The 22,402-nt window shown below is 48.9% G+C and overlaps 1 protein-coding gene across 1 annotated transcript in view; it reads right to left on the bottom strand.

The window, feature by feature from the left end:
* MYH11 (myosin heavy chain 11) overlaps nt 1-22,402 on the bottom strand; it is a 123,520-nt gene that overhangs the window by 80,414 nt on the left and 20,704 nt on the right. The window contains exon 3 of the mRNA XM_058569970.1: nt 17,324-17,480. Coding sequence (XP_058425953.1) covers nt 17,324-17,480 — 157 coding nt within the window. The remainder of the gene's footprint in view (nt 1-17,323; nt 17,481-22,402) is intronic.

The raw sequence follows: 22,402 nt of genomic DNA, 5'->3' as shown, positions 1-22,402 counted from the left end.
TGGATGCATGGATGGATTGATAGATGGATGGATGGATGGGAGGATGGATGGGACTGGAGAAGGTCATGCCTGTGTATCACTGGGGACCAGGGAGGAGAGTAATGACGATATCTAGAGGTGGGGGGATTTATATCACATAAAGAAGATCCGGCCCACCCCAGGGCAAGATGACTGAGATGATTGGGCCAGCTCCACGGATCCTAGGCCCACCTCTAATCAATTATCTCTCTTTTCCCTCAGATTACAGATGGACATTATGGTGGCCTGCTTGAGCCAAATCCTCAGGACAAAAGGCAGAAGAGCCAAAGGCTATTTAATTCCTCTTTCTCCTTCTCACTTTTTCCACCTCAAGCTGGTAGCATAGGCCAGAGCTACCTGCGGGGGGCTGTGTGCAGGGGGTTGGGGGAGGCTCAGGCAAGTCTGACTTCTGAGCTGAGGGCCTGGGGAATGTCCCTGCAGGGAGAAGGGCCACAGGAACACACAGGACAGAAAGACAAGCACCCTCCTTCGGCATCAGAGCTCTCCATCACCACACAGTCCCATCATCCAGTCCAGCTGCGTTGATTCCCGCCCTCTGCTACGACTCCTGGGCTGCTCCACAGCCCCTCAAGAACGCATCAGACACACAAGTTGGTCACTGCAACAATATCAGTAATAGCAAAACAAACCATTTAACCAGTCTATCAACAGAAGACTAGTTAAATAAATTCGGGCATGGCCATATAATGGCACATTAGGCAGCCATTAAAAAGAACCAGGCAGGGCTGGCCCGGTGGCATAGCAGTTAAGTTTGCCCGCTCCGCTTCTGTGGCCCGGGGTTCGCCAGTTCGGATCCTGGGCGCGGACCTACGCACTGCTCATCAAGCCATGCTGTGGCAGCATCCCACATACAAAATAGAGGAAGATGGGCATGGGCGTTAGCTCAGGGCCAATCTTCCTCACAAGAAAAAAAAGAGGCGCGCACACACACACACACACACACCCTGAAATACTTTATAGGCATCGGATATACTATGGAGCCACTCTCGACACAGCCAACAGCGGCTGTCCCTGAGGAGAGCGTCTGAGGACTGAGAATCAGGACAGGAGGGAGACCTACTGTCACTCCATCAACTTCTACCCTGTTTATGTCTGTGCTGTGAGTATGTATAACCATTCCCTCGTCCCACCAAAAATGGTCAATGTAAAAATAGTCTTTTTTGCTCTTGAGGAAACCATTATAACCATAAAGCTTAGGAAAGAGAGAAAAGGAACAGCCACCCGCCCACCATCCCCCCAGAGGCGCCCACCTCTGAGGTGCTCACTGGGCCACGGGCCTGCTGAGCCCCTCTGGGCTGCAGGACCCATGTAATTCCCACAGCAGCCCCCGAGGAGGGCACCGGCATCGCCTCCCTCTCACAGATGAGAAAAATAGAGCACAGGAGTGAGGCGACTTGCCCAAGGTCACTGCGGTGGGTTCAATTGTGGCCCCCAAAAGATATGTCCAGTCAGAAGCTCAGAATGCAGCCTTATTTAGAAGAAGGGTCTTACAGATGTAATTGAGGATCTCGAGGTGAGATCACCCGGGATTTACGTGGGACCTAAATCACCAACCAGCGTCCGTGTTTATAAGAGAAAGGAGAGGGAGGTTAGAGACCACGTGAAGGAAGAGGCAGAGATTGGAATGAGGCCTCTACAAGCCAAGGAACGCCAAGGATAGCAGCCACCAGCGAAAGCCGGGACAGAGGCCTGGGACGGATTCTCCCGAGCTTCCAGAAGGAACTAACCCTGCGACACCTTGATTTCAGACCTCTGGCCTCCAGACCTGTGAGAGAACAAATTCCTGCTGTTTTAAGCCACCAAGTTTACAGCAATTTGTAGGACAGCCCTAGAAAATGGAGAGAGTCACACAGCTGGTAAGTGGCAGGCCAGGACTCAAACCCAGGGTCCGCCTGACTCCAAAGGCCTCGCTTTGGGGCATCATTTTGTCCTCCTCAGATAATCCACTCCCGTGCACTGGTGGCACTTCCTTCCAGGATAAAAATCGGAAGAAAACAATAAAACTATAATCTTCCCAGCACGCTCTGGAGAGAGACAGAGCCAGCGTCACCCTTGTGTATGGGAAATCCGCCGGGGAGGGTGCCCTGCGTTGGCACCACACCAGCTCCTTGACCTGGGATTGAGGGGATGGATGCCTGTGCCTCCGGCATCCGCCCAGGGGGAGAATCTGCTTGAGAAGAGAGCAAAATGGGAAGCCTGTTCAAAACTGATTCCGGAAGGGGCAGTGGGGCGAGGGATGGAGGCACCGAGCACCCTGTGGTGAGAACCAGGCAGAGAGCGAACCCCCCAGGGCTGGCCCAGACAATCTCCACTATTTTGAGGACTGATTCTGAGACTGACGGACGGACAGGCTATCTTGATCCATCTGCTTCCGGGAGAGAGGCAGGCTTTCCCAGCAGCCTTGGGAAGCCTGGGCCGGAGCACAGGAGATTTATGGGGTCAGATGCTGCTCCTGGGGCCTCTCCCCACGGGTCCCCAGCAGAGGGAGCAGGCTCCGGGGGGAAGGCTTGGAAGCCTCCGGGTGGCTCCGTGCTGGGGGCCTCCAGCCTGGGACATTCCCATCGGAAACACACGGCCTCCCAGCGTGGGAAGCTACAGAGCACTGGTTATGTCAGAAGGGCGTGGTGTGGGCACTGCCTGCTGACCCCTGTGGAGCCCAGGAAACTGATTTCCCGGGAATTTCCACTGGATTCCATCTCCCTCCCCTTTCTCTTATAAACACGGACACTGGTCATTGACACAAGAGAGCAGAGTTCTCCGAATGTGCGAAGCAGTTCCCCCTCCAAGCTTGGCACACGCTGCTGCTTCTCCGCAGAGGGCCCTCTCCACCACTTCTCTTCCTGCCTAATCCATTCTCCTTTCTTCTTTTCTTTTTCCATTGAGGTGAAATTCACATAACATAAAATTAACCACACAAAAACGAACAATCCAGAGGCACGTAGCACATTCACAATGTTGTGCAACTAACATCTCTATCCAGTTCCAAAACATCCTTATCAGCCCAAAATAAAACCCCATATCCATTAAGCAGTCACTCCCCCTTCCCCACACCCCATAACCCCTGGCCACCACCAATCTGCTTTCTGTCCCTCTAGACTTACCTATTCTGGACATTTCACATAATCATACAATATGTGACATTTTGTGTCTGGCTTCTTTCACTTAGCATGATGTTTTTGAGGTTCCTCCATGTTGTAACATATATCAGTACTTTATTCTTTTTTATGGCTGAATAATATTCCATTGTATGGATATACGACATTTTGTTTATCCATTTATCCATTGCTGGGCATTTGAGTTGTTTCTACCTTTTGGCTCTTGTGTATAGCACTGCTATGAACATTCATGTACAAGTTTTTGTTTGAGTACCTGTTTTCGATTCTTTGGGGTATATACCCTAAGCCATTCTTGAAATGTCATCTCGGGCGTCACCTCCTCTAGGATACTTTCTCTGACTCCATACCTCCCTAGAGCTAAGCTGAGGGCCTTTCTACTGCACATCCCCTCTGGGGCTGCCATGGACAGTGGTATGAGTTGTACACTGCATAACTCTAGAGGAAACCATTCATGCTGGTCATTGTAGATTTGTATATTTATTACAACATTCTTCCAGCAGACAGAGGAAAAGTGCCTTGAGAAAGGGGTGGTTTTGTCTAACTCTATAAAGGTGCCACATGGCCTGGTGGTGGCCCTGGCTCTCATAGTCCAAAGGTTCCCTCCACTGTACCAGTGAACCTCACTATGATCACTGTTTCACCTTTTAGCGGGGAAGTGTACAGATTATTTGGAATAGTAATAACCAACTATCTATGATATGACCGGCAGAGTTTTTCTTTTCCATCTTAGTAAACATTATGTCACTTTACACTATTTATGATAGCCAAAAGGTAGAAGCAATAAAAATGGCCATCAACTGGTAAATGGATAAACAAAATGCGCTCCACACAATGGAATATTATTCAGCCATAAAAAGGAGCGAAGCACCGATACAGGCTACAACATGGATGAACCTTGAAGACATGATGCTCAGTGAAAGAAGCCAGTCACAGAGGACCACACACTGCCTCCTTTGTCCCTTTACAGGAAATGTCCAGAGGAGGCAAATCTATAGAGACAGGAAGTAGAGTAGTGATTGCCCGGAATTGGGGGTGGGATTGAGGAGTGATATTCATGGGCACAAGATTACTTTCTAGGGTGATAGAAATATAAAATTAGATTGTGGTGATGGCTGCATAACCCTATACATTCACTAAAAATCAGTGAATTGTAAACTTGAAGTGGATTCATTTATGATATATAACTTATACCACAATAAAGCTTCCTTAAAAAACTATGTTAAATTTACCCCATGTCTGAATCAAGAGATCTGACTCCCTAAACTTCACACAGATCTATCAGGTTTCCAAAACTGCTTCTAAGCCTTCTCTTACTAGCCTGTGAGCCCCTGAAAGTCAGGGCTGTGCCTGATCCCAGGTGCCAGGAACAATGTTTGACGCATACTAGGGAATGCTGGCTGATTTGAATCAATCTCTCAATCTCTCTCAATGGAGATAGAAACAATGGTAAACACTTATTCACGTATTCACATATTCGCTCAGCAAACAAGTCCTGAGGCCCTACTATGTGCCAGACACTGGAAACACAACGTTCACTAAGACCTACTTAGTCTTTGCCTTTGAGAGGCTTAGGATCCAGGGTGGGAGTCAGAGGGAAGGAAGAGCTGGTTTTGATGCTCTCTGAGAGAGACAGGAAGTCTTCACAGCTGAAGTGACAACTGAGCTGTGTTGAGCAGGATGTGTAGGAACCCCCAGGGGGCGACACGGAGGAGGCAGAGCCTCCAAAGCAGAGGGCCTGGGACACGGCAGGTCAGAGGCGGGAAGGACAGACCAGAGATTTGCGAGGCTGGAGCCCAGGGGCAGCCTCCAGCATCACCTCCCTCTGGAGTTCACCCTGCCTCACACCCCACCCCTAACCTTGCCTCTCTCTCCTCCTTCTCGATGCTCAAGTCTGCAGGTAAGCCTTCAGAGGAGACGAAGGGCTCCTCGGGGGGCGGGCCCTCCCTCACGGCAGGCCTGAAGACTCTCAGGAGCCGCCCAGCCCCCCACAGACAGGCTATTTCAGCCCGATCCCAAATGGGAGCTCAAGGTTTATGGCTGGGCAGCCAGAGGCCCGCAGGCTGACCATAAAAGGAGAAAGTCAAGCTGGGGCTGAGAGCAGCCCCGGGCTCGCTGCTCGTCCTCCGTCCTTCCTGTGCCAGGCTGCCCTGGGACCCGGCGAGAGGGAGGTGCCAGGCCTGCGTCCCTGCAGGGTCACCACTACTCTGGCCAGTGAGGACTGAAGGACACAGCCTCCACTGCCTGCAGAAAGCAGCTCCCCACTAATGCCGCACACGAAGGCGGCTCTCAGAGAGTTCCAGACCAGAGGGGAATGTCAGTGGTGGCCTCCACCGTGGTCCCTCCACAGATGACAGCTACGACCTGCTGCACTTGACCTGACCAGCACCGTGGGGCAAGGCACCATCCAAATCAGCCCGCACGACAACTGGGGTGGGCAGAGTTGTTATCCTCACCGGACAAACGAGGAAACTGAGGCACAGAGATGTGGGCGCGTTGGCAGAGCCAGGATTTGAACCCAGCTCAAGAGCCCATGCCCTCAACCACCGCCGTGGAGGTCAGAGCCCTTCTCTTTCTCCTGCCTTCCTGTCCCCACCCTTTTTCCCCCAGCAGCGTTGGGTAAGGAGAGATTCTGGGTAGGCAGAGATACCCTGCAGGCTGTGCTGGACGCCACCAGGAATTTTCCAGACCCACACGAAGCTCTGGCATCTTTAATAGCAGAACTGACCAGCTCAGGGGGGTACAGTACAGGAAGACCCACATAATGGTCTCCTGGTGGCCTCTTGGTCCTTGGCTCCCACCTCTCACACTCTCTCCTTCTCTCCGCTCCAGCCCCATCAGCCTGATGGATCCCATATCCAGCTCCCTAGTTAAGTCCGCATGTCACCTCCCAAGGAGGCCTCCTTTGCCCTCCCAGGCTAGGACAGCCCCCAGGGCTCCACCTCACAGCTCCCCGGACCTCCCCTCCAGAGCACATGTATTTGTGGGGTGATCTGATTAACACCTGCCCCTGCCACTAGATTGTGCCTAGAGCAGCCCTGGCACACAGGGGGTCCTCAGTCAACACTGCTGGATGAGAAAGGGAGTGGGGAGGCAGATCCTTCGAGGCTGGGAGGACCCAGAGGGAGGAGGCTGGAGCACGTGCAGTCCACGAGGAACACGTCGCCAAGAGTCAGCCGAAGCTTCCCAAATCCACTCTCGTCAGCGTGTCTGCTTCTTCAACTCAATATTCACCACTTGTTAAAAAAGATGAATTCTCCTTAGCACTCTCCCAGCCCTGTAAGACACCACGGCAGTCCACAACGGCCTCATCAGAATCAGATGATCCTCCGCCATCCCTCAGCTCCTGGCAAAGACGTGAGCCTCTCATGATTAATCAGAGCGCCAACCGATTCCTCCCAGTGCTTCCATGAAGGCTGAGCCAGTCGGACGGAGCCACCATCAGCCCTCACCACCCCCGGGCCAGACACAGGGCCGAGAGCTGCTGCAGAATCTCCACGAGGCAGAGAAGCACGCAGCCGGCCCCCTCTCTGGGGACGCATTGGAGGAACACAGCCTTGGGAGCAAAACGACTTGGAAGTACTTCCTGGCTCCCGCCTTGGGCAAGACACTTTGCACCTCAGAGTGTCAGTTTCCCTCCCAGGAAAATAGGGATGAAAATCCATACCTTTCAAGGATACGAAAATGACGAAATGAGACTGATATACAATGAGCTTAACATTACCCACGGCGAGTGTAAGAGCCCAATAATTGCTATTATTATCATCTTTATTACTGTCACCGTCACCACGGTCATCTAAAACAGCGAACCATGAAGTGTTCTAGATGGCAGCGATTCTGTCCCAGGAGGACAGGGTGTTAGGCCAAGGTCGAACCCTTTCTAATTATAAGGTCTATCAACTGGCCGGTTAGCTCAGCTGGTTAGAGCGTGGTGCTGATGTTTAAGGCCTAAGCCAGTCCCTCAGCCTTTCGGGCCCTTGGTTTCCTCATCTGTCAAATGGGGGCAACAGCACTCCACTATCTGCCACACTGCCTCGGAGGGAAGATAAAATGTTCGAGGACGCCGAAGGTGATATCTCCAGGCTCGACACTCTGCTCTGAGCCTCCATTTCTCCAGTCTGTCAAACGGGGAGGCTGCCCGGCAGGGTGCCATCCTGCAGGGTGCTGGCGAGGGCCGAGCCATGTGGGATTTATGGAGCCGTGAGCCCAGCGGACATCAGGGCCCTTCCGCTCTCTCCGGAAAGTTCAGCGAGCATGGGCGACCAGGGACAGACGGATGCAACTGAGTGTGGGAACTCACAAAGCAGAGAGCGGAGTTTGGATCATCCCACCTTCCAGACTTCTCTTCAGCTGGAAGAGGGTTCAGCCAAGAGCCCGAGCTGATAAAGGCCAGCTGTTGTTTCTTTTTTAATCCCTCGAGAGTGGCCATTTGGTGCTAATTAGGTGAGGACAAAATACTTCCAGTCCCTATCTTGTACAGGGTGACAAACCCTGACGGCTGCTCTCAGCACATCAGAATGAACTCTTATCTGCCTTTCACCCCCAGCCCCCACCCCCACCGGTGACCCTGGGAGGGGAGGCGGGGGATCCGAGTGGTTTTGTCAGAGAAGCTGTAGTGGTGCTTTTCCCACATTCATCATGTTAATTTACCGAAGTCAGCTAAGTCCTTTTAAAGGTCCTAATCTGATCCTGCCCAGCTCCGAGCCTTCAACACCTTGAGATGTAAGATAGACCCACAGGAGCAAATAGCCTTCTACAGGGGCGCTGTGCGCAGCAGCTCAGGGCCACCAACCGACCAGGCAAGCCGTAGGCTCTGGAGTCAGGTAAACCAGGTTCAAATCGGCTCTGACACTTACGTGACCTTTAGCAAGTTCTTCACCTCTCTGAGCCTCAGTTTCCCCAGCTATAAAATGGGGAATAATAATAATAGCACTTGCCTCCAGCGTCGGATTATCTGACAAGTCACGTAAACATAGGCTCACATGCACACGCACACATCAAGGAAGGAACGGGCAGATGAAGAAAAATTTTAAAAGGATTCAGTATCTGCTATTTCATAAAAACCATCAAGGCAAATGTTATGGGGGGAAAAAAAATTGTTAGCCTTCCTGCATAATTTAGCATTGTTTTTATTCTGGATTACCTATGCGGGCATCATAACAGTTTCAGGGCTTCATTTTAAAGGTCCTAATCTGATCCTGCCCAGCTTGTAAATTTGTAGCCAGGATTAATTGAGAATATTCCCGCAAAGCCCTGAGTGCATAGGAAGCACGCAATAAAAATCCACCACCATCATTATTACTTCTTTGGAAGAGAAGGCACAAGAGAATTTCCATCAAAGGATAGTGGGTTGAACACATGCATTTAGTTCTCCTCCCTCCCCAAACATTACTAAAATGACAGTCAAGGGATTTTCAAAAACATATGAACCAGTTCAAATGAACTGGAGAGGACAACAGCAACACAACTTTGGAAGCCAGAAAACAGGACGAGTGGTGACAGTCCCAAGAACGGAGAAGTCTAAGGCGGCCGTGGGGAAACCTGAGAAGCAACCCGAACCCCTTGCCCCCAGCCCAAACCTCAGGAACTGGCAGGACCAGGGGCCTCTGCCAGAGAGCACAAAGGAGGACATAAAAGCATAAGGACTGGTTGAAAGTGTTTAGAAGCTGCTAGACACTCCAGATATCCTCTACTAGTGCCCTTCTACAAGGGCAAGTGACTGCCCTTCCCACAGCAGGTGGCAGATGTATTCTCTGGAGAGGGTTAAATAGAGAGTCTCTGCTCTGGGGATACCAGGGACCACATTGAAAGGAGGAGGATAACACGCAAATTTGATCTTGAATTTTGAAACCCTCAGCCTCTTCTCAACTAGATGCTCAAAATGATGGGAGACGGAACTTTACCCTCCAGGCAGAAGATTGCACAAGTCTTCTCTGAAGAATCGGATCAGCCCAAGAAAAAAGACTGAAGGATACATCAGAGGTGCCCCAGCGGAACAGCCCAGCTCCATCGTACTGTGGCCAAGCTGAGCAACAGCTCCTGCAAGCACAGAGCTTCCATCAACTTTCTGGCGCCCAAGAACTCGACCATCCCAGGCGAAAGGACGGCCAAGAACCACCAGACATCTGAAGAAAGCCACTCACGTGAGAGAGAGAAGTGAAAACTAATAAATAGGAAAATATTCACCTTGAAGAAAACAGAGACCATCCATGGAGAAGCATCCTCCAAGAAAAAGGACACCACAGCCACGGAAAAAGAATGCTATACGAAAGAAACATTCAAAAACAAACCAAGTTCTCGGAAATAAAAATATATACATATATGACAGCAGAAATGTAAAACTCAATGGAAGGTTGTAAGATAAAGTCGAATTGCCCAGAAGAGAGAATAAAAAAGATAAGGAAATCAGAAGACAAGAGAAAGAGATAAAAATTATAGGAACGGTCCAGGAGTTCCATTACGGAAATAAGAATTCTTGGACAACAGAATAGGGAACACACAGAGAAAGAAATCACCAAGGAAATAATTCACAAAAATCTCCCAGGATTTAAGGACATGAGTTTATAGGTTAAGAGGGCCCAGTAAGTCTCCAGCTCAATGAGTGAAGACAGACCCATGCCAGATACCATCATGACCAGGGAGATTAAGAAGAGTTTAAAAGCTTCCCAAGAAGAAGAAAAAAAAACTAGTCACACGCAAAGGATTAAGGGTCAGCTTGGCTTTTATCTTCTCAAAAATGAAACTAAAGCTAGAAGGCAATGAAGCAATGCCTTAAAAATTCTGAAAGAAAATTATTTCTTGCTTCAAATTTTAAACCCAGCTAACCTATCTCTTAAATACTAGAGAAGCATCAGCTCTTTCAGATGCACAAGATCTCAATTCGCCTCACATACTTTCTTCCTTGAGAAGCTACTGGAGAATGTGCTCCATTTAAACAGGAGAGTAAATCAGGGAAGAGGATGACATGGAAACTAGGGAACAAGAACTCCACCATGATAGCACTGAAGGGAATTCCAATGACGATGAGGAAGATCCCAGATGTCAGCTACCAGTCATAGAGGGTAGCCGGGGCAGGTCAGAAGGCTCCAGTGGCAATCACCTGCAAAGAGAGGATGTCAACAGGATTCTCAACACGTATCTGGACACATTAAAAGGAGACTCACACAGTTAGAAGGAGAATTTGGGGTCAAATTAGTGATTAAGTACATAGAAAACCAAGTTGGGGGAAAACAAAAGGCAATCACTAACTCCAAGGAAAAGAACAAATTGTAGAGGAAAATTACCACAAGACAGTGCAGAGCTCAGCTGTGAGGAGCATCTACACTGTCATAGTAATGTAAACTCTAAATACACACTTCATCAAAATTAGTATAAAACTAGACGGGGAGTCTGTGAGATAGAGCATGTGTATGTGTGTGTATGCTGTGTGTGTGTGTCTGTGTTGTGTGTGTGTGTTGTGTGTCTGTGTGTGTTGTGTGTGTGTGTGTTGGGAGGAGGCAGTAGGGGCAGAGCAACGGGGCAAGTGAGCTAAATCTTCGTTTTCCATGACTAAAGGTCAATAAGTAATACCTACAACTGAGGAAAAAAAGTAAGATATCAGCAATATAATCAAGCGTTTTAGAGATTACAGAGGTGAATACCAAAAAGTCAGTTAAAAGAGTTGACAACGGTTACCCCCGGAGAAGGAGAAATTAGAGACGCAGCAAAGGAGAGCAATTTTTCTTAACAAGCCTTGAGGAATTATTTGACTCTAAAACATCTTCACGTATAACTTTAATAAAAACCAAAACTAAAATTTATAAAGGGAACAAGGAATGCCTCTAGGCACTGACATGCAACATTCTAGCAAAGTGTAGAGCAGTGTATATGGAACGTTACCATGTGGGGGGGAACAGATATCTATCTGCGTTCATGTGCAAAAAACATCTCTAGGAGAATACCTAATAACCTAGAAACATGGTTGTCTCTGGGGGAGTGAACTAGGGGTCTGATGCACCAGGGTTGAAGTGAGAATTTTCGCCTTTTGAAATTGAATGTTATCATCTCTCCCAAAACAAACAAAAAAGCATGGGAAATTTAAAAGGTAAACATGACATAATTTCCATATATATTAGATAATTTACATACATATATAAGATACATTTTTAAAATGCCTACTTCTCTTATCTCCTTCTCCCCCCAAGTGTCTGGCTTCCTTTTGGGAGGGCAGGTGGTGGTGAACCACGTCTTAGAAAATCCCCCCATACTCCCAAGTCCAAAATCTCCCCGTACTCCCAACGCCCCTGAGGCAGCAAAGGGCTGAGCCGGGAGCCCTGAGCTCCCCACCACAGTCCACAGGCCAGCGCCTCCAGGCCGGTTCCTGCCATCCTCAGCACACCGTTCTCACCTCCACACCATCCCGGCTCCCCTTCTCCCACCTTAGTAAACCATCCTTCAAGGCTTGTAAGTCCCCACTCATCCTGACCCTGGTCAATTCTTTTCTTTAAACAACTCTAATAGTTCTTCATTCATCAACAAACGTTAACTGGGCAGCTACTACACGCCAGGCACCAGGAAACGTGCTGGAGAGACACCGATGAAGAGGCAGATGAGGATGCAGTTTGTGGGTCCTCGGGAATGTAAGGGTCCACGTAACACATTTTAAATGTCTCATTCTCTATTCAATGAATGTGGTCTCCATCCCTCCCCAACCCTTCCTCCTCCTCACTCTCCAACTTGTTCCACTGAGGACTTGAGGAGGCCACAGCTGCCAGCTTTACGTCTCCAACGAGACAGACAGCTCAGGGTGGATCCCAGCCGAGTGACTTTATACCCTGGGAGAGCAACGTTCATCAACGGGGTCACAAACTGGGCCTACGCATTCCTTCACAAAAACCACATTCCCACTTCACAGAGGAAAAAACCATTCTTCCCAAGCCTACAGTTTTCCCCATGATTTTTTTTTTGGAGATTTTTTTCATTGGAGTCTATCATCGCTAGTTTGCCAGAAAGCATCAGGTAACGCCAAAATGAATGCGTACGTATCCGATTTGATAACATTTCAACTAAATAAAGAGTTTATCTTTTATGGATCTGTGTGCTCACGGTTGTGTTTTCTCTCAAGGTTTAGAAAGTGTCAACATTTGTAAGCAATTTTCTATTCCACGATATAATTTTGTGTTAAAACAGAGAGCCTAAAAGGAATGAAATGTATTAAACACAGGGAGTCCCTGTCATCAAGTACATCATTGCCCAAGGTTGGGAGGTCGTCTAAGGAGGCAAAAGTTATCCCAATACGAAAATATTTTTCACTGAATTGACCGCTTAGGAAATCAGACCCCACGAAAGCATCCTTCTCCGGCCTGCACCTGCCGCCCACCGACTCGATGCCTTCACCGTGCCGATGACGGGGTGTCAACATCCACCATGGTGGTACAAACACAAAAAGTGGCAGGTCTGTAAAACTGTGGACTTCCCTGAAGGTGCTGAGTGTCACACAGTCACTGAGCTTGGAGAGGCCACGAAAAACGTCAGGTCAATTCACAACCGAATATTAGACAGTCATCACGAACACAATAGGGGCCTTGACAGATTGTGCTAAACACCGAAGAAGTAACAGAAGCCCTTGGGAAACCTGCTGTTCCCTCCATTATGTCTGCAAAAATTACCCTCTTAGCCCACGCCGCAGAAATCAGGCATGACATATAGAGCGTTGCACTGTGCTCTCACATGATTCTGTCCAAAGAAACGTTAAGGCAAAAAAATACCCCTAATTTTGTTTTTGGGTTTTTTGTGAGGAAGATCAGCCCTGAGCTAACATCCGATGCCAATCCTCCTGTTTTTGCTGAGGAAGACTGGCCCTGGGCTAACATCTGCGCCCATCTTCCTCCACTTTATATGGGACGCCGCCACAGCATGGCCTGACCAGTGGTGCGTCAGTGCGCACCTGGGATCCGAACCCGTGAACCCCAGGCTGCCGCAGCGGAGCGCGCGCACTTAACCGCTTGTGCCACCGGGCCAGCCCAAAAAATATCCTTAATTTTATACTCAATCTAAGAATTAGCATCTAGTTGCAATTACAACCAACTTCCTATTACATGTAAAATAAAATAAACCTATGTTCATAATTTGCAATGTCATTCTTCAAGCTCAGTCAAACCTTTTTTTTTTCCCCCTTACTATCTACGGTGAAACTTTGGTCCCCATTTTCAGGGATTTTTTTCTGGAACCGATTATTCTCAGATAGTCAAAACCTCCTTCATTTCATGCCATTCAGCTCAGTTAATGTATGAAAGCTTGCATACCAAACTGTGAATGATGCTAATCTCTGGGATAGAATTGTGGGTGCTGGTATGTTCTCTTTTGCTTAAATATATGTTTTAATTTTTCTAGAGTGAATATATAATATTAAAGTTTTTTTAAGTTCACACATAGATATTTTAAGAGCACTGTGACAGTGCTTACCTGTCACTCCCCCTTTCTCCTTTGCTAATGGAATTTTATCTCATCCTGCTATTGAAATAAAATGTGCTCAGTGGGAGCTCCCTCAGATCCAGGAAAGAACCAGGAATAGTCCAAACCAATCACGAACATCCCAGTCCAATGATTGGTTTAGAGGCTAACATGTGAGCACATTTTAGCCAATGAGACATAAGGGATGCCTGCTATGGAGTTTCTAGAAAAGGTTTTCCTCCCTGATAAAAAAAGAGACATAGGAAAAGAACTACCTCCCCACTTCCTTCATGCTTTTGGATATTATCACAGGAGGATATGATGTCTGGAGCTATGGCTGCCATCTTGTGACCAGAGGAAGAAGGCAAGAAAAACCCATAGAAGTCTCTTTTTGAGCTGCTGAATTAACTAACCCTGAAATCATCAGCGTCCAGAATTCTTGTTATATGAGGTAATAAACTCTTGCTGTTTAAGCCACTCTCATTGGTTGCTATGCTTCTTGTAATCAAAAGCACCCCAAATGATATGAACACCATAACTTTTTGATGCTCAGCTTCCCAAAGAGGTGCACGAACCACTACTTTATACTTTTCCATCAAGGGAGACCACAAAGGATTTTCTTTCTTGCTTGCTTTCTTTACATATATACCTAACTCCAAGAGTCATCACTTTACAACCTGAGATTGTGTCTCCACCACCATTTATGCAAGGCTCCATCTGCTGGTCTTTAGAGGCGATGGCAGTCCCATGTCTGCAGTGGCTTGGGTCATATCTGTGGGGTTTCGCTAACCCTGTCAGTTACTTGGGGCACTTATGCCTGAGCCTCTTTACCTTGGGGGATATCTCCTAGGCACACCAGGATCCCTGTCACAGGAGCTTCCAGAACTGGGCTCCTCTCAATTCTCAAATCAGGAGACTCTTGGAGGTAGCTATTCCAGGGGCTGCAAAGTCAAATACAGGGGCTAGATAACACAAGTGAGTACACCAGGCCAGGTGAGGACTGGGGAGCTGTAGAACTCACACCCCCTCCAAAGAGGCAGCCGACACATGGGAACACAGGCCCAGTGTTGCCAGATGTTCCAATATTTTCAAAACAACCTAGAAATCTGGTTTTTTAGGTACAATCTCCCAATTTTTAAAAGTTAGTGACCAATTCAAGTATCCTTAAAACTCTGTGCACACCAAACCTTACCTGAGGGCTGGATCCAGCCAACCAGCTGCTGGTTTACAACCTCTGGACGATTCACAGTGAAAATTGCGCACAGCTTTAAAACTGCCAAAGTCCTTTTCTGTTGCCATTTCCCAAGTGTAAGGACAGAAGAACTGTATCTCAAGCCCAGACCAATTTATAGGAAAAAAAATCCTCTCATCCTTTCCCAAAGATTGATAATACTGGGATGGCTGCTGCCTTTTTTATTGTGCATGCAAAACACTCATGAAGAAAGCACGGGCTCAACTCTGCTGAGGCCAAGGGATTTGCTGAGAGAGGACCAAGGGACTCCAACAGAAAAAGGTCACAATTTAGAGATGCCCCAGTTTCTTTTTCTTGCCTTATTGCATTGGCCAGAACTTCTAGTACAATACTGAATAAAGGTGGTGAGAGTGGACATCCTTTTCTTGTTACTCATCTTAGGGGAAAGCACTGACTTTCACTATTAAGCATAATGTTAGATATAGGTTTTCATAGATGCCATTTATCAGGTTGACAAAGTTTCCTTCTATTCCTAGTTTTCTGAGAGTTTTTATCATGCATGGATGTTGAATCTTGTCAAATGCTTTTTCTGCATCAATTAATATGATCATGTGGTTTTTCTTCCTTATATGGTTATATTGATTGATTTTTGAATATCAAACCAGCCTTGCATTCCCGGGATAAGCCTCACTTGGTCATGCCCTGGGTTTCCAGGCATTTTCGGAGACTCAGTTGCCTCTGTTGTAAACTGCAGGTGGTAACATTGACTCTACCCGACAGACTTGTGTTGAAGATGGAAAAGGAGTGAACGTGGGCGTTTGTGTAGAAGGGAAATTGTGCCTAGATCTATTCAAATAGAGACTGAGAAGAAGCCCTCCCTCAAATAGAGGTAGAAGAAGAAAGCCAAACTTCTACCTTTCAAGTTTTCTGCCACACCAGGCACTACATAAAGCACAGTAAGTACCCTAAGTCCATGTGCACTACAGTGTGGTGAGGTGAGTTTAGATGCCATTCAGATCAATAATTTTTATTAATAGTTACATGTTCTTTTCTTTCTTTTTTTTTTTTTTTGTGAGGAAGATCAGCCCTGAGCTAACATCCATGCCAGTCCTCCTCTTTTTGCTGAGGAAGATTGGCCCTGGGCTAACATCTGTGCCCATCTTCCTCCACTTTATATGGGACGCCATCACAGCATGGCCTGACAAGCGGTGCATCAGTGCGCGCCTGGGATCCGAACCCGGGCCGCCACAGCGGAGTGCGTGCACTTAACCGCTACGCCATGGGGCTGGCCCCTTCTACTTACATGTTCTTTTCAATGTGCATTAGAAAAAATATATATATATATAGCTGGCACGTCCATGACAATAATAGCTTACATTTAGTGAATTTTGACCAAATACCAGGCACTGTTCTAAGCATTTTATCCACAGTAGTTCATTTAATCCTCACATTGACCCCATGCGGTAGGTCACAGTTATTATAAGCCTCTTCTACAAATGAGGAACTAGAAGCAAAGAGAGGTTAAGTAACTTGCTCAAAGTCACACAGCTAGTGAGTGCCAGAGCTGGAATCTGAACACAGGCAGCCCTGTTCCAGGATTCACGCTCTTAACTAGTATAGTATACTGCTGTTTTCCGCTTAGTCTGAAATAGGTTGGGAACGGGGAGGCTTATAAGAAAAATATTAAGAAAATAATATAAAGATGTAATTTATACGAAGTTTAAGGACAAGCAAAACTAATGGATGGTGACAGAAGTCAGAAAAGTCAGAACAGCAGTTACTTCTGGGGGGTGTTGAGGAGGTATTGACTGGGAAGAGGCATGAGAGAACTTTCCGGAAATATTTTACATCTTGACCTGCGTGTTGATTATATGACTGTAGACATATGTAAAAATTAATTTTAGGCTGGACACTTTAAGTTTGCGCACTTTATGTACTCTTCTGTATGTATTTTTTACCTCAATAAAAGGTTTATAGGAACAATAATAAAACATAAACATGGAGGTAATATGCAAAAGTCTTCAGTTTAGAAAAGCCTGCGTTATATCTTCACAACAAGCTGCAAGATGGATACCATCATCCCCTTTTTACAGATGAGGAAACTGAGGCTGGAGAAGAGAAGACATGTGCCCACAATCCCACAGGGAGTGAGTGACAGCTGCAAAAGCAGATCTGGGTGGCTCAGCCCTAGGGCTGTCACCCACCCTCTTCCCTTCCGAGGTGACTAGCCTTAGACCATTTCCCAGACAGCTGGCCTGTCCGGGGCCTCGGGCAGCTGGAGCCCGAGCAGGAGCCGGAGCAGGCCCATGCCCGTATTTGCCCAAGCTCCCTGCCCTCCCTCACCCTCCCGGGCCGCCAACACAGACGATCGGCTTGCTTTTTCCCTTTTTCAGTCACAGTGCCCCTGCGGCCCAGCACCGCCTGCCAAACCCCACATTCTTGGCGAGGACGGCAGGGAGGAGGACAGGAGGGGCCAGGCGGAGCGAGCGCTCCCCGCGGAGCGCCCAGAGGGGAGGCCCGGGCCAGGCCGCGCCGCGGGCCGGCTCACCTTGCAGCATGCTCCGGTAGGCCGTGTCGGCGATGGCGTAGATGTGGGGCGGCATCTCGTGCCGCTTCTTGCCCTTGTACATCTCGATGATCTTCTCCGAGTAGATGGGCAGCTGCTTGTAAGGGTTGACCACCACGCAGAAGAGGCCAGAGTACGTCTGTTGAACAGAGAACCCAGGCTTACTTCCAGAACACGGCGGGGGGTGGGGGAGAGCTCGGACATCCAGCCCCCGGGGTCCAGGCGTGAGAACACCCATCACGGCCTGCATTTATTGAGCACCACTGTGTGCACTTGCTCACTCCATCCTCACAGTAGCACTACTACAGAGATGTGCTCGTGTTCTCATTTCAGAGATGGAAAAACTGAGGCTCCGAGTGCTAGTGGGAGCCCCTTGGCATCACTGATATTCCAGGTCTGGGGGAAGAGGAGCAAGGGCGGGTTTCTAGGCCATCTCTGGTATAGTTTATAAGCGCGTGGTGGTAAACAGTTCTGGGTTCAGATCCCAGCTCCACTTCTCCCACTGTCACTTCACCTCTCCGAGCCCCATGGGCTTAAATAAAAGCTACATTTATTGAGCACTTACTGTATGCTGAGCACATCACAGGCATCTCCTTATCTAATCCTCATGTCTACTCTGTGACAGTGACACTGATTTCCCCACTGCCCATTTGACAGACGAGGAAACTGAGGTTTGGTGAGGTTGTCACCAGGTCACACAGCTAGTGGGAAATTCGGAACTAGAAATCACGACTGTTTACCCCAGACCACATACTCTGGACCATTAACCAAGTACTCCTTCACCTGTAAAATGAGGATAAACCCAGCTATCCTTAAAAAGGAATGGTATTGACACATGCTCCACCATGGATGAACCTTGGAAACGTGATGCTGAACGAAAGAAGCCAGACACAAAAGCTCACGTATGGTATGATTCCACTTATATGAAATGTCCAGAACAGGCAAATCCATAGAGACTGAATGTAGACCCCGGTTTCCAGGGACCGGAGAGAGGGGAAAATGGGGAGTGACTGCTAACGGGTACAGGGTTTCCTTCCGGGGTTATAAAAACGTTCCAGAACTAGATAGTGGGCATAGTTGAACAACACTGTGAATGCATTAAATGCCAGTGAATTGCATCCTTTAACCTGGTTAAAATGGTAAATTTTACGTTATATAGATTTTACCACAATTAAAAAAAATACTTGTCCTGCCCTACCAAGTGCCTAGCAGCATCTGGAAATAATCAGGAGACGGAAAGGGGCGTGAAGACCCTCCGCAAAGCCCGCCACGCTGTGCACAGGGGAGGCGCTGTCCTGGCTGCGAGTGTTCCTTCCTGGACGTCGGATTTTCCCGCGGGTCGAGGTCACGGCTCAGGAGACAGGCTCCACCCGTCCCTCAGGAACTGCTTCCCCCCAACCATACATCAGCGCTGCCCGAGGCTCCGACGGCCATGAAGCCTGTCGCCCCCCAACTCCCCCAAAAGCGACTAAAGAGGAGGAGACGTTCCCTCTCTGGGTCACACTCCAGGCAAACCAAACACCAGAGAAGGTAAGCGACTCGACCAAAGTCACCAAGCAAGACCCAACGGTGCCAAGCCCAGCTCCGCCCATTCCCGGAGTGAGCACCAGCCATCAGGCTGTCCGACCTATGCCCCTCCTGCAGAAACAGAAACAGAAACCATCGCTCATTCATTCATTCACTCACTCACTCACTCACTCACTCATTCCCTCACTCACTCATTCCCTCACCCACTCATTCCCTCACTCCCTCACTCATTCCCTCACCCACTCACTCATTCCCTCACTCACTCACTCATTCCCTCACTCACTCATTCCCTCACTCACTCATTCCCTCACCCACTCACTTACCCACTCATTCCCTCACCCACTCACTCACTCACCCACTCACTCATTCCCTCACTCACTCACTCATTCACTCACTCATTCCCTCACTCACTCATTCATTCACTCACTCATTCCCTCACTCACTCACTCATTCATTCACTGACTCATTCCCTCACTCACTCATTCATTCACTCACTCATTCCCTCACTCACTCACTCATTCATTCACTGACTCATTCCCTCACTCACTCATTCCCTCACCCACTCACTCACTCACCCACTCATTCACTCACCCACTCATTCACTCACTCACTCACTCATTCCCTCACTCACTCATTCCCTCACTCACTCACTCATTCATTCACTCATTCCCTCACTCACTCATTCCCTCACTCACTCACTCATTCCCTCACTCACTCATTCCCTCACTCACTCACTCACTCACTCATTCCCTCACTCACTCATTCCCTCATTCACTCACTCATTCATTCACTCACTCATTCACCCACTCATTTACTCACTCATTCATTGACTCACTCATTCATTGACTCACTCATTCATTGACTCACTCATTCATTCATTCACTCACTCACTCATTCAGTGTGTATGTCCTAGGCATTGTGCAATGTGCTGGGCTGTAGTAGAAGACCAAAATACACAAGGCCCCACCCTCAAAGGCCATTCAGTCAAGGGTTGCAGCTGACTGGAGAGTGGGAGGGTCCTCAATCCGCTAGGGGACAATGACGTGTGACCGGTCCGGGTTGGGGGGAGAAAGACGTGCTTCAAAAGGTACAGGATTGGTGGCGGAAGGAGGAAATAATCCCCCAGGTTCTCCCTATTCCCCTAAGAAGAGCAGGACTGAGGTCAACATAAGGCCTGTCTAAACAGTCATCAGCTGTTTATTGAGCACCTACTGTATACCAGGTCTGTGCTAGACGTTGGAGTTCAATCAACCAATGAGAGCTCCTACCTTCAAAGAGCTCACAGACCAGAAGGGGGACAAGGACATTTGACAATAACATCATAAGAACAAGGATGGAGCCAGAGGGGAAGGCATGGCCCTAACCCACATGGCGGTGGTCAGGGAGACTTCCAGGGGCGGGAGCTCGCTGCTCCGAGTCTTAACAGACAGAGGGTGTTAACTAGCTCCGGAGGTAGCAGGGGCCTAGAAGGCAGCAGGGCAAAGACCGAGAGGCAGAAAACTGGGATGCGGGGCGCACGGGTGAACTACACGCAGTCTGGTATTGCTGGACCCTACGGGAGGAGAGAGCAATGGCGGGAGGATGAGGCTCCCACAGAGGTATGCGGGGCAGGACCTGCACCCAGCCTGATGTGCTCACTGTCTGCCTGGAGCCCCCTCCCACCCATCCTGCCAATGCCAGCTGCAAGAGCCCTAAGGGTGGAGAGCCCCTCTTCCTCCTCTTCAGGCCTGCATGAGCCTTGGCACACAGTAGGCGCTCACTAAATGCTTGCTAAATGAATGCCTGAGGGGTAAGTTAATTACAAAGCTTCCCTGGAGCAGAGGCAGTGCTTCCCTCGTCTCCGTGACCGGGGCCTTGCACAGGCCGGCATACAGTAGATGCTCAGGAGACGTTTGTTGAGTGGGTGGCAAAGCTGTTCCAGGGCGGGGCTGTGTGTCCTGGTCCCCAACACGGGGCCTCCCATAGAGTAAGCGCCCAAGAAATGAGCAATTGTTTCAATGAAGGCCAACCAACCCCTACATGTCCTTCAGGTCTCAACTCCACCCCCAACTCCTCCCAGGGCCATGCCACTGCCAACTGTCCTGCCCTTTTTAGAATGTGGGTGTCATTTACAGCCCAAACCACTCCCCCAAGTCCTTAACCTGGAGGCAGTAAAGGGCAGTGGTTGAGGGTACAGAACTGAGCACCGGGGACTTAGGTTTGAACCTTCATTCTGCAACTTCCTGGCTGTGTGACCCTGGGCAAGTCACTTAACCTCTCTGAGCCTCAGTTACCCTCATCTGCAAAATGATGGGGCTGTAATAGAAGCTCCTTCATAGGTTCGCTGTGAGATAACACAGTTGAAGCATTTAGCACGGTGCCTGGTATATAGTAGGTGCTCGATAAACATTAGTCACTATACCATGCACCTCTGTTTCATGATGATGAAAACCTTGCCACCTTGGAACCTTCACATGTGCTGTTCCCTCGACCTGGAACACCTTTCCCCAGTTTTCCCAGAGCCTTTGTCTCTCCTCTCTCTGGGCTCAGCCTCAGTGTTACCTCCTGGACTGCAAGCTGCACACCATCGCATCTCCAGCACCCAGCACAGAGCCAGGCACGTGGCATTCACTCAGTAAATATTTGCTGAATAAAAGAAGGAAGGAAGCAATGCACAGCCCTCCCAACTCCATCACCAGCTTCTGGAGGAGAACCATTACTTTCTTCCTCTTTGCTAGGACACTTTCCGTGCTATGCACACAGCAAGCACTTAATCCACGCCTCGAGGCAGATCTGAATCTCTGTTCAGTTGAGCAAGCCTTTCCAGGGCACAACAACCCGAGAAGAACCGGGCAGGCAGCAGCATGCCCCAACCAGGGCGGCTGGGCTTCAGAATCCAGAGGTTCCATCTCCACTGTTCAACCTCGGTTAACCTCACCCGCCCCAGCCGACTTGCAGTTGGCGGTGTTTCTGCCTCCCCGTCCCCAGAGCCCCTCTCCAGCTGGTCAAGTTCAGAGGTTTAAACATCCTCGCCTCCCATGGCAGCTCAGGGCCCCATGCCACCAGCAGGTCCCAGCCGCAGGCCCAGGGTTTCCCTCTTGTGACCGTATTAGGAAGTGACTCCAGTTTTTCCCTGACTCTTTATATGGTCAGCCGCAGAGCCCTGAGCAGGGAGGCGCTCCCACGGCCTCCAGCAGCAACCAGGAACAGTGGGGGACGGTGCAAGGAACTCAGGCTTTAAGTCCCACAGGCCCGGGGGAACCTCAGCTTTGCCCTCATTACCTGCATGACTTGTGTAAGTGGCCAAACCCCTGAGCCAGCTCTTCCCATTTATAAAATGCTGGAGAACCAAACCTTCTTCAGCAGCTTGTAGTGCAATGTCATGGCTTTCTGGATATCTATCCCAGGGACAGACACAGTCCACCAAGAAAGTGATTTGCCGCAGCCTTGATTTTAATGGCAAATGAGACTAGAAACAACCTAAATGTCCATCAGTGAGGGATTGGCTCAATAACGACAGCACACTGCTGTTGAAAAAAATACATATATATGTGT

This window comes from Diceros bicornis, chromosome 26, assembly GCF_020826845.1.
Source record: "Diceros bicornis minor isolate mBicDic1 chromosome 26, mDicBic1.mat.cur, whole genome shotgun sequence".
In the NCBI taxonomy this organism is placed as follows: domain Eukaryota; kingdom Metazoa; phylum Chordata; class Mammalia; order Perissodactyla; family Rhinocerotidae; genus Diceros; species Diceros bicornis.
The sequence above is the reverse complement of the archived record's forward strand: the minus strand, read 5'-3'. Positions and strand labels throughout refer to the sequence as shown.